General features: G+C 38.0%; 1 protein-coding gene across 1 annotated transcript; it reads left to right on the top strand.

The window, feature by feature from the left end:
* The first annotated feature begins 1,564 nt into the window (after nt 1-1,564).
* Nucleotides 1,565-11,644, top strand: kcnj16a (potassium inwardly rectifying channel subfamily J member 16a). Its single transcript, XM_051913912.1, has 2 exons — nt 1,565-1,686; nt 9,832-11,644. The coding sequence occupies exon 2, from the start codon at nt 9,843-9,845 to the stop codon at nt 11,004-11,006; it is 1,164 nt and encodes a 387-aa protein (XP_051769872.1). The 5' UTR covers nt 1,565-1,686; nt 9,832-9,842; the 3' UTR covers nt 11,007-11,644.
* The last annotated feature ends 278 nt before the right edge of the window (nt 11,645-11,922 follow it).

The raw sequence follows: 11,922 nt of genomic DNA, 5'->3' as shown, positions 1-11,922 counted from the left end.
ATTTGTGTTCCGAAGATTAATTAAGGACTTACGGGTGTGGAACAGCATGAGGGTGAGTAATAAATGACATTATTTTCATTTTTGGGTGAACTAACCCTTTAATCAAGAATGAAAACTATATTAGCATCCACACCAGCAGTAGATAATGTTCTGTTTAATATAAGCACTGCAGATATGTCCTCTACCACTTTAAATGCTTCAACTCTTTAAAATCAGATGGATTTTGATTGGCTGTCAATGTTTTTATTGTTTTCCACCAGCTGGAAAAAGGATATCTAAGGATATTGCTCCTCTGTTTTGTTATCATTATAGCTGTGGTGTGGACTTCCTTATTCTCATATAATCTTTATAGTTGTAGGTACAGTTATCGTCCTCGGTGAGAACAGACTGCCTACTAATTTAGAAAACACTGCGCAACATTTTTGCTCATTTTGCAGTGTAATTAATAATTAAATGTTTTTACATAAGCAATAAGGTACGAGAAGCTGTGCTGTATCATGAATAAGTCACGAAGCGTCCCCTTCAGCCGTGACTTATTCACGATACAGCACTAGCCTCGAGCACCTTATTGCTTTTATAAAACGGTTACCACACAATACAAATATTAATCCCAGAAATATGTATCAATGCAACTTTCATGAAGTAAACTTTTTCTAAAAGCCTTCCTTCCGCCGGAAAAAATAGTCCCTGACCGTGAACAGCAACAGAAGTTACATTTCCACGCCATTAGGTGGCGGCTAAGACTGTCTTTATGAGTGTGTCAGTCAGTAGCGAAGTCTTTTATACTAAAAAGACTGCATTGTTGTGAACACGGAACAAGACGCAACTGACAAATGCTTTGACTAGTGCTGTTAGTCACGGGAAAACTCCTTAAATGTTAAAAGGACAAGATGATACATCGGACATTTAAACAGATTTTTTATTATGAACATAGGACTGACCTGAAGGAAAATGCTAAATCTGAATGCAGGTAATAAACTTGCTCATTCTATCTCTTTCTCACAATATTCTTCTACATAATACAGTGAGCTTCAATGAACAATATAAATTGAGAACATACAGTTTACATTGCTAAGAGTGGTTGCTAAGGGTGTTGTGTAGTGATACACAGAACCATTGGGTGAAGCGGTCATGGCCGTGTTTTATCGTGAATCAAAAACACAGCTATTGACCAATCAGAATCAAGGACAGGAACTAACCGTTTTATAAAATTTCATAAATTTCTGTCTATTCTGACATGAAGGAGGGATCATGTGTTAACAGGAACATGATAAAAATGCAAAAGTTTATTTAGACTAAAACTTAAAACACCTGAAGAAATAACTTGACAGATGTGGATTTCATATATTAAGAAAGACTGTCAATTTTAAATGGATACATATTTTACTAAATTATCTTTTAGCATAACGTATAGATGACCTCAAAGCATGGACTAAAAACCACACTCTAGTGTCTTTGGTAATTGTCGTCTAGAACTCATCAGTCACTATGGCTGCAAGCTCAACAAATGCTCACATACACAGCGCATGTGAATTTTTTCTTGAGCATAGGTACAGGTGGGCTGGTTCTCTATCACACACACTTACCCAATCCAGCCTCTACAGCCAGTGCAGTTTGTGTGCAGTCCTGCACTCAGGTGGAAACTTCAAAGCACGCCACACTCTCACAGCAACAGACACAGAGCAGGTAGGCACCATCTGCATTCTTAGTCTGTTTATTTATTCGCCAGAAACGGCTATCACAGCTGAACTGTGAGAAGAAATAACAGTATTTCTTTACTGTAAGGACAATGCATGTATATCATGCCAAATTAGTTGAGTTAAAATTATCGTAAACTTAAATTTGGCAGAGTAAACATCCAGAGTCTTAGTGTTAAGTTTGCATGGGTGGTTTTTAAAAAGGCACGAGGTGGACAAAATTTGAGTGTAGTCCTAAAGATTAGTCATCATCCCCCGAAAAGTGGATGTTATTCATTGTTTCCTGTTGCTGTCAGACACAGATCAGAAAGAGGCATGTGAGAAGCGATAAATCTAGTCTGATAAGTTTTTGGGGCGTTAGAGGAAGGGCTGAGTCAGGATATGGGTGACACTCGAGCTGCTTTAGGGAGGACAAATCTCAAGCTTTAAATGAGAGCGCAAAGTGTGTGTCTGAGAGAACATGCTGTAATCTAAGAAAACACTGGACTCAAATGACCCACAAGCACAAAAACAGGCAGCTGTTTTTTTAAACTAATATAAGGGTGTATTTTTTCCATCTACTGAATTTCATACTTAAAAATAGATTTACATGTTATAAATTAACCATAAATATTATTAGTTAGTTAGTAATGTATGTATTGAGCAATTAAAAATTCTTTACAAGCCATAATGCATGCTGTTTAACTTTTAGACTGTAATGGGAATTTTCTTGGAACATTTAAACAGCTGAATGAGCATAAAACATAATGTTACATAAACATTCCATGCTAATTTGTTTCTATTAATCGTAAACTAATACAATGCTGTTGTCACGTATTCAAGGGACATTAAAAATGTCAACATCTCTGTTTTCAATGTGTGCTTCGGGCAAAGATTAACGGAGCACAGCTAACAGTAATAAAGTGGCACATTAAGCATATTGTAATGTGGAAAAGTCCTTACAAGGTGACCAAACAGCTATTTCAATTCCTCTTCAGTCTTTGGGATTTAACTAACACGATTGCAAATAAAGTCAAATAAATAAATGTACTACACCTGTAACCTGCACGTGCCATCTTCCAAGATCTTTGCTCGTATTAAAAGCTTTACGTAACATTAAACTTTGCTCAATGCAGTCTGGTTCTCTGATCCACAGGAGCTTGTGATGGAACTGGTAAAACTTTAGCCAAATAAAGTGCCTCTTACTTCCTGGGAACCGAGAAATTGAAGGTCATTATGGGTGAGACAGGGCCCAGGGCAAAGAAGTTTTGCTCCATACAGGGTGGTTTCGTGCGACTGAACACTGTGTATCTGCATGGACGTTATTTGCTTTAAGTGGGCATGTAATAGACTTGTAAAGCCCTCGAGCAGTGCAGGAAACATAGCGGAGGTAAGCTGTACTGGGACTCTGACATTTAGAACATTGCCATATGTCCCACATGAGCAGTTTATGCATATGACCTTCACCCTTAGCTGATTGTGACAGAAAGAATCGATCTGAGATGATCGCGCACACAATAAAAAAAAAAAAAAAACGCACTTTTGAGTTCTTTTAGACAAGTATCTTTTAGCGATGACAATGACTGTGGCTCTAATGATCGCTTCTAAACCCGTAGCGATGTGCTCCATGACAGTTCGCAGACCAGACACACTAGCATTGATGCATGCAGCATTTCACTATTTTGTACACAGTGAAATTTATCTCTGAATTAATGTGGCAGTCAGGTCAAAACAGTAAACATAGCAGAGAAGGGGGCTGTTTACCTTTCAAAGATACTTACTGTAGTACTTGCGCCACAATGGTTTGATAAAACATTGGCATCCTTTGCTTGACCACATGATCTAGTAGCAGTGTCTGTCATAAGAGACGTTCATCTGAAGGACAAAACAGAATTACACCATTTTAGTGTTTATATTGTCTGAATCTTTGTGAATTTCCATTCAGTGTTTGACACAAAAGTGGCCTGAATAGTAAATTGAGAATGTTTATGGAAGTATAAGATGCAGTTTTTGAGGAGCTGGTTCTCTTTTCACAGTAAGCTGAAATTATGTAACTACATTAAGACAGTTAACCCAAAAATGAAAAGTCTGTAAACATTTACTCACCCTTATGTCATAACAAAAACATATGGCATTTACATGTTATTACACTAAACAGGGCTCAAGCTTCAAAAAAGATGCAAAACACCACAAAAGTGCGTGCTATACTTGTATGCTATGTTGCATGTCTTTTAAAGTCATACAATAGCATTGTGTGAGAAACAGATAAAACATTTACTTCATTATTCACATAATCTCCAGCAGGCTGTTAAATGCTGCTCAATTCGTGAACAAATTATAACAGTTTTTGTGAACCATATTAACAAATTGATGCAAAATCATTTCATGCATTGGACATCACAAATTTAGCCACTATGGAAAATGTTTCCTTGGTTCCTTTCCTTTTATGTTCTGCAGAGGAAGGAAAGGTTAACAACATGAGGGTGGGTTAATGATGACAGAATGTTTGAGGTGAAATATTTCTTTAATGCATTTTAGGGCCTTAAACTGTGAAAAATTACCCAGGAGCCAGTTCTAATTGAGCTATCTGAAGAAGCCATTGTAAATGTTGCCATTCTGGGACACTGTAAAGGGTTTATGCACGACGATTGTCATTAAGACATATTGGGCATGACGAGAACTTATATGTAATTCGGAATGTTCGTGATACAGAGACTGCTTTGTGACCAACTCTAATGCTCTGAATGCCACAACACGACTGCAAAACTCACAGTTCAGTAATCATGCTTTCAAGTTTACTATCAAATAAATCCATGGCTCAACACAATAAATTTATTTTAAATGCTTTATGGTTAGCCATTTGGCCAAATGTACATTGACAAATCTAAATCATAAATTTTAACTTGCTTCAGTAGTGATTTTGTGATTGTGTCATTCTGTTGGAGCAAGACTGCAAAATTATGCTGTGAAATGTGTCATTTTTCTAGGTTAAAATACTTTCTCAGTTTAATATGCAAATATAAGTATTCTATAAGTACAAAAAAAGTTACTTTAACTATAAGTATCCATTGGTAGGATGGTGCACAGAAATTATACACTTCACCCTTTAGGACTGGATGAATAATAGTAATAGTAGACATTGAGTTTGCTGTTGTAATTGCATAAACTTAAGGCAATCTGCATTGTTTTTCACACAAATATTCAAAGGAGACAAAACCACAGGGCCTCTTCTGTTTGTATCCCATAGTTCACAAGAGTAGATAATTGGAAAATTTAGACTATTTCATATGATTACAGAAATATCAATCCATGATCTTAGTGGAACCTGCTGCCCAGTATGGCTGGGTGGAGGTAGCGATCAGTGCAGAGGATGCTCACAGTGGTTTGGCTGTAATAGATCAGTCCACTGCCAAAAGATCTCCCAATGGGAAGCTTCTATTCCCTTTTCATTTACCATCTCATGGTGCTGCAGTTCAGAGATGCTTCCTTTAACGGTTAATGGAGAAAGCACAGGACTACACCCAGATAACAGTCTCTTGCTTTCCTGGCTGAGCCCCTTACCCTGCAGTAAGAAAACACCAAGCTTTTTATCAATGTGGAAATCAGCAAAAAAAAAAAAAAAAAAAAAAAAAGGAATACTTCACCAAACCCGTATGACTTTCCTACATCTGTGAAAAACAAATGGAGAAATTCTGAATATTATGGATAATATGGCGGTCACTGATTTTAGTTGAAAGTGAACTGGAGCTTTAATGCACCACAGAAGTATCCCAAAAGTCTATTCAAATTTACCACTATATTTCAAGTTTTTTTAAGTCATATGATAGCTTTGTGTGAGAAACAGACCAAAATGTATACATTTTCGTTATTCATTGATAATCTTCCCCTTCATTGCTTCAGAATACAGTGCAGAAGTCGTATGCCAATGGGAGTTTCATCATTTTTTTTCTTTTCTTTTTTTTTTTTTTTTTTACAGATTGGGTTTAGGTGAACTATGCCATAAAAAAAAAAAAAGAGTCAATTTAACCAAAATGTAAATATTAGATGGAACCACATTTCTGCCTGACAGAAATTAAATTAAATTTGAACACTCAATTTAAATGATGAGCAACCAAACCAATTTCTAGACTTTAAAGCTGAACGTTGACAATGTGAAACGCCATACAAACCCCATTTACTTCCATAACCTAAAGTATTTGTGAATGAAAGTAGATGTTCAATGAGGGGGAAAAAACTGTAGGGCAAGACTTTATGTTATGCATCAGGAATTGATTATATCATGAAAAGTGGGTGTTACAGGACATGTCAGAATGGAGCCAGGTGGTTGGAGGGCAGAAAATAAGAGGTATTGGTGACATTAGCTGAAATGGAAAGTCTTTTCTGAGGCATAACGAATTATTACTTTTTTTTTTTTTGTGAATAGCATTAATTTATGGCACATAAATTTGAAATTATTTAATATCATTTTAAATGTCTGAACACCTGTCGAGTCTCTTTTTCAACGCTTCACAGTAGCAAATTACAAAATTAGTGGAGGTGAGACAACAGATCTCATGATAAATTAATAGCACGAGATTTAAATTACATACAAAAACATAAGAATTACTCAGCAACCCAAGCCAAACTTATGAAGAAAGAAGAGCTAAAAAAGGCAACCAAGAATAGAAGATATTAGATTTCTCTGAGCACAACTGCCACACAATGCGGTTACGTTTCTAAGAATCCCACAAACTGGAAAGATCACAATGGTTTGTTGCAATGAGGTTTGCATCTCCAGGCAACCGATCTATTATGATAAACTGTATTGACACTGGGCAAAGGGAACGCTGAAAAAAAGAATTACCAATGATAAACATTCCCAGATTGCCATCTTAAAATAGAACCGGTAAGCCAAAACTTACCAGTCAAACCAACATCCGACAAAAATTCTGATGAAACACATGAATGAAGTTTTGAACAAAAAAAAAAAAAATACACAACTGGAAAAATATAGAACTATCTTTTGTTTTTTTCTTTCTTTTTTCCTTTCTTTCTTTCTTTCTCATTTCATAATATAGCCTAATTGTCAGTTACATAGCAGTGAGAGAGACAAACACAAGTAAGATAATTCCATTGATTGGCAAGATTTTTCAATGACGGTATAAAAAATAAAAAAAAGTCAGTACCGGTTGAGTAGAAGGTCACATTGCCCCTAACAACAAACTTTCATGGGAACATACCACCATCTTATTAATTTGTTTTATACTTGGAAATGTAGACACTACACAAAAAAAGCGTCAATGGAAAGTGAATTCCTCACCAAAAACAGCGTGTTCCCTTAACAATGAAAAATACTCAGTTTATGCGTTGTTCATTTGGATGGAGGCTATGTTTCCAGTGCTCAGCTGGAAGCACATCCATTGATAAAGGACAGGGACACATTTAAAAATCAAAGATGCCAGGAGTTCATGCTAAGAGACAGAACATGAAGTGCGTGAGGAGTAATTATAAGTATCTATTTGCAGTCCGTTCCATGTTAAACACAGACGTTCCTATTATGGTGGTGTGGAAAATGTCATAATTTGTGATGCATCTACAGTATGTGGTTAGGTGTGCGAAAGCGAGGGAGAAAGCATGTGGTTGTTGTGTGTGTGACGAGAATTTTCTTCACCATGGGCAAAGTTAGTCTGGTCATCATTACTCACAGATATGTATTTACATTGCCTCCCATTCATAAATGTAATGTGTGTTTTATGTGCGTGGGTGTTCGTGTTTGCGGTCTTGCGTAAAACCGCAAACAAAAAGTCATCCTACTCAAGAGGGGAAAGTCCACATTGTGCTGTTTCTGTTTAGCGTTGACACAAATGATGTTCAAAAACAGACATAAATGTCTACCGTTACACAGGCCATGAAGTGTCTAAACCTGTTCCAGAACATATGTTTGCATACCTAAATTCTATGCAAACATTTTAATAAGCTATAGGCCTAGCTAGTATGTTTTCACGACTGGGAAAATATAGAGCAACATGCTTTGACTTGAGGTAAAAGGGGAAGGCATCTGTCAGCTGCTGTCTCACAGAACTACATGCATGTACTGTACACGTGTATCTGACACCCTTTCTAAGCCGTAAAGCCAGATTTTATCTTCTCGGTGAGATTTTTCCTCCCCCTTCTCCTTCTGATGCCCGATTTTAGACCCTTCAGCAGGGTACAATGTGGATTATGTCAAAAGATCCGGTCCCTGTTCTGCTCCAACATTCCATATGGTGTCCTCAAGTTGAGCTTGTGTTAAGTCATTGCCATAAAATAGCCAAGCCACTGACCGCAACCGTTTTCTTGTTCCACACATCACCAGCCAGCCTTAAAATTGGCCCTAACACAACTGCCCTTGGTGCTTATGACCAAGAGACAAAGTATGGTGGTGTTTAAAAAATAAGTTCTCGTAAAGGTTTGCAATTACTACATTTAGCGTTGTGTACTAAAACACAATACCACACTGTGGGTAAGTCTTATTTACTTCATATATCAACAAAAACATTCAATTCAAACCATATTTTACAAGATAACATGATACAGTGTTTACTGATAAACCGTGCAAACAAAAAGCCAACCTGACACCTTATTAAAGGGTTAGTTCACCCAAAAATGAAATTTCTGTCATTAATTACTTACCCTCATGTTGTTCCACACCCGTAAGACCTTCGTTCATCTTCGGAACACAAATTAAGATGTTTTGATGAAATCCAAGAGGTTTTTTTTTTATCCTCCATTGAAAGCAATGAAATTACCACATTCGATGTCCAGAAAAGTAGTAAAAACATCGTTAAAATAGTCAACGTGACTACGGTGGTTCAATCTTAATGTTATGAAGCGACGAGAATACTTTCTGTGTGCGCAAAAACAAAACAAAAATAACGACTTTATTCAACAAATTCGTCTCTTCCCTGTCTTTCTGCTACGCTATTTTCATTGCAGCGCTTCCAGGTTCAACATCCGAACGGCGGCTCAGTATTGGCCTGTTCACGTGAGCAGCACGAGGCATGCATGCGATGCTGATGCAGGAGCTCAGTATTGGCTGACGCTGTACACGTGAGCAGCAAGACGCATGTGTGTGATGCTGACGCAGGAGCCGTCCAATAATGAGTCGCCGTTCGGACGTAAACACGGAAGCGCTGCACTGCGTTCACTACGTCAAGTGCGTATGACAACAGTTCAAATTGTTAAATAAAGTTATTTTTGTTTTGTTTTTGCGCAAAAAAAGTATTCTCATCGCTTCATAACAGTAAGATTGAACCACTGTAGAGATGTTGACTATTTTAACTATGTTTTTACTATTTCTCTGGACCCTGAATGTGGTAATTTCGTTGCTTTCTATGGGAGATAAAAAAAATTTTTTTTTTTTTTTTTGATTTCATCAAAAATATCTTAATTTGTGTTCTGAAGATGAACGAAGGTCTTACAGGTGTGGAACGACATAAGGGCGAGTAATTAATGACAGAAATTTCATTTTTGGGTGAACTAACCCTTTAAGATTTATCATACATCTATGTGGTCAAAAAGACTCTGAATCTGGTAAATTCCCTAAAGGCATCATTAAGATTCTGTGTCAGTATCTTTAATGCCTTGTATATTGATTTATCATTTTAAGATGAGATTTACGGATGCCCTGAGGGGCCATGCATTATTTTTTGTGTCTTATTTTCTCAGCACAACAAAAGTTGTTTCTCATGATCTCATGACGAAAAAAAAAAAAAGTTTGTTGCTTACCATTTCTTTGGTCAGCCGCAAACCATTTAATCGGCGTCTGTCAAACATCATTCTATAACCGTGTAGACGTCTGATCCCTTGAGTTGGCTGGAAATGAAATTGACCACATGTTCAGAATCACTCAGGCGTCTACAACGATAAAGCTGTAGCCCAAGTTTCGGACATTGATTTTTTTTTTACAATGATGTAAATATCTGTCTGTTTGTCTGTCTGTCTATCTACTGTATCTATCTATCTATCAATACACACACACAATCACAAGTAGTGATCACAACAAAAAAAAAGACAGAAAAAATAACAATGCATGGCCTCTTAGGGCTGAACTGTATGTTTGCATGATTCTTCCAGTTAATGTAAGTGGACCTAATGGGTACCTATGAATCTGACTTAGCTTTTCTCTCATCTCTAGGCTAAGGCAGCATGAACTCAGGCACAGTGCAGTATTCCGGAGTGAAGTGCCGTGACGACATTCCAAGTGTGCTCACAGATGACGGCTATTACTCCAAGAAGAAACGATATGTAAGAAAAGATGGGAGCTGTAACATGGTTATGCACCACGTTCCAGAGGAGTGGCTTCTCTGGGTCACTGACATCTTCACCACCCTGGTCGAGATCCGCTGGAGGGTCATGCTCTTGACATTTGCCCTCTCCTACATTTTATCATGGCTCTTTTTTGGAATTTTATTCTGGATCATTGCACTGACCCACGGCGATATGAAAGACCCCAACAATGAGCCATGTGTTTATGAGGTTCGAAGTTTTACAGCTGCTTTTCTATTCTCATTAGAGACCCAAACCACCATTGGTTACGGCTTTCGGGGCATGTCAGAGAACTGCATGATCGCCATCATCGTAGTTACCATCCAAGATGTCATCAGTGTCTTCATTGACACTTTTGTCATCGGCATCGCCGTCGCCAAGATGGCATCTGCCCGTAAGAGAGCCCAAACAGTTGGGTTCAGCAATTGTGCAGTGATCAACTTACGTGATGGTCACCTATGCCTGTCGTGGCGGGTCGGGGACTTCCGAAGGAACCACATGGTAGAAGGGACAGCTCATGCACAGCTGGTACAGCACCTGGCACACAGCATAGGGAAAGTTGATGTTACGTACAAAGACCTCAACATTGAAGAAAACAGCATCATCCTGGCCACCCCAACCACCATAGTTCATAAAATCAGTCCTGGCAGTCCTCTATACAAGGTGAGCTTGCAGGACCTGAGGAAGGAGAGCTTTGAGCTGGTGGTCTCTTTCACCTACACAGACGACTGCACGGGCATCCTTCACCAGACACGCACATCCTACACTCCCAGCGAGATTCTGTGGGGCCAGCACTTTCAGGAGATGATCAGGGTCACCCACAAGAACTACAGAGTGGACTACGCCCTGTTCAACCACACAGTTAAAGTCCTGGTCCCAGAATTAAGCGCAGAGGAGTATGACCTAAAGAAGTACTCTCAACAGCCAAAACACAAACCACTCCACACAAGTTCTCCAGCGGCAGCTGTGGAATTGGCTAATGGGAATAGTCTTGAGGCAGAAAAAGCATCCACTAGCAGTGCTGTCCAAGAACACGAGCTATAACAGTGAACATCCTGACTCTGCTATAGCACTTTGAAATGGGGCTTCCTCAAAGTGAAAGAAATAGTGCACTTATAGTTAGATTTAGACTTAAAGGTGTGCTGTCAGTTAGCAGGAAGATTTTAAAAGGCCCTTCTAACAAAGACAGTATCCTGGACAAGTACTGGAATATCACATTAAAGCCCTGTAGGTACTTTGGCTTTGATGAGAAACCATTTAGAGCGCTACTTTTAAAATAATATAAAAGCTGTGTTTGAATAGTATTTTAATTATGTTCTATATATTATAGCAGCCTTGCACAAAATTCTCTTCGTACACAACGCACACACATCTCTACAGGTATCACAGATGCAGTAAAGATTTGATGTGTATTACAGACTCTTATGACCTTGAAGGTTCTTTGATATCCAGAGATGTAAAAAAAAAGACCTCCTTGATTAAATTATGACCCCCAAACCCTAGACCTACATAAGAGGCAATGGATCAATTATAATGACAGTGACGTTAACCTGACCAAACTGTGGTCAGTCAGTGTGTCTCTTTGGCATTAGCTGAGGAAGTGCAGAACATTGTTCCACCTTATTTTGCAAAGTGGTTAACCTTTCCGTCCAAACAACTAATAAAATCTTTTGGAAAAAGAGCCCCAGTGACAATTTTCAATATTTACACAGCATGCATCCACTTACCCAAAGGACAATCTAATTGGTGATAAATGATCATTTAGACCTCATTGTAGTCTACAATGTATGACTGTTGAAAGACCTCCACCCCGGCGACCTATATATTAAATTGTTTATGTAACAATCAAAGATGAATTTTTAGAGAAAAAATGTTATATTGTTGTCACATTTTATAATTGTTAAGCCATACACTGATGTTATCACATTGACCACATACAATAATTTAGCATGACAGAAAA

The sequence above is a fragment of the Ctenopharyngodon idella genome, chromosome 12, assembly GCF_019924925.1.
Source record: "Ctenopharyngodon idella isolate HZGC_01 chromosome 12, HZGC01, whole genome shotgun sequence".
NCBI classification, from domain to species: domain Eukaryota; kingdom Metazoa; phylum Chordata; class Actinopteri; order Cypriniformes; family Xenocyprididae; genus Ctenopharyngodon; species Ctenopharyngodon idella.
Note: the sequence above shows the minus strand (reverse complement) of the source record. Positions and strands in the feature narration are given on the sequence as shown.

Bases quoted from the DNA above. Each gene is read 5' to 3' on its own strand.
- kcnj16a (XM_051913912.1), top strand. From the start codon at position 9,843: ATGAACTCAGGCACAGTGCAGTATTCCGGAGTGAAGTGCCGTGACGAC.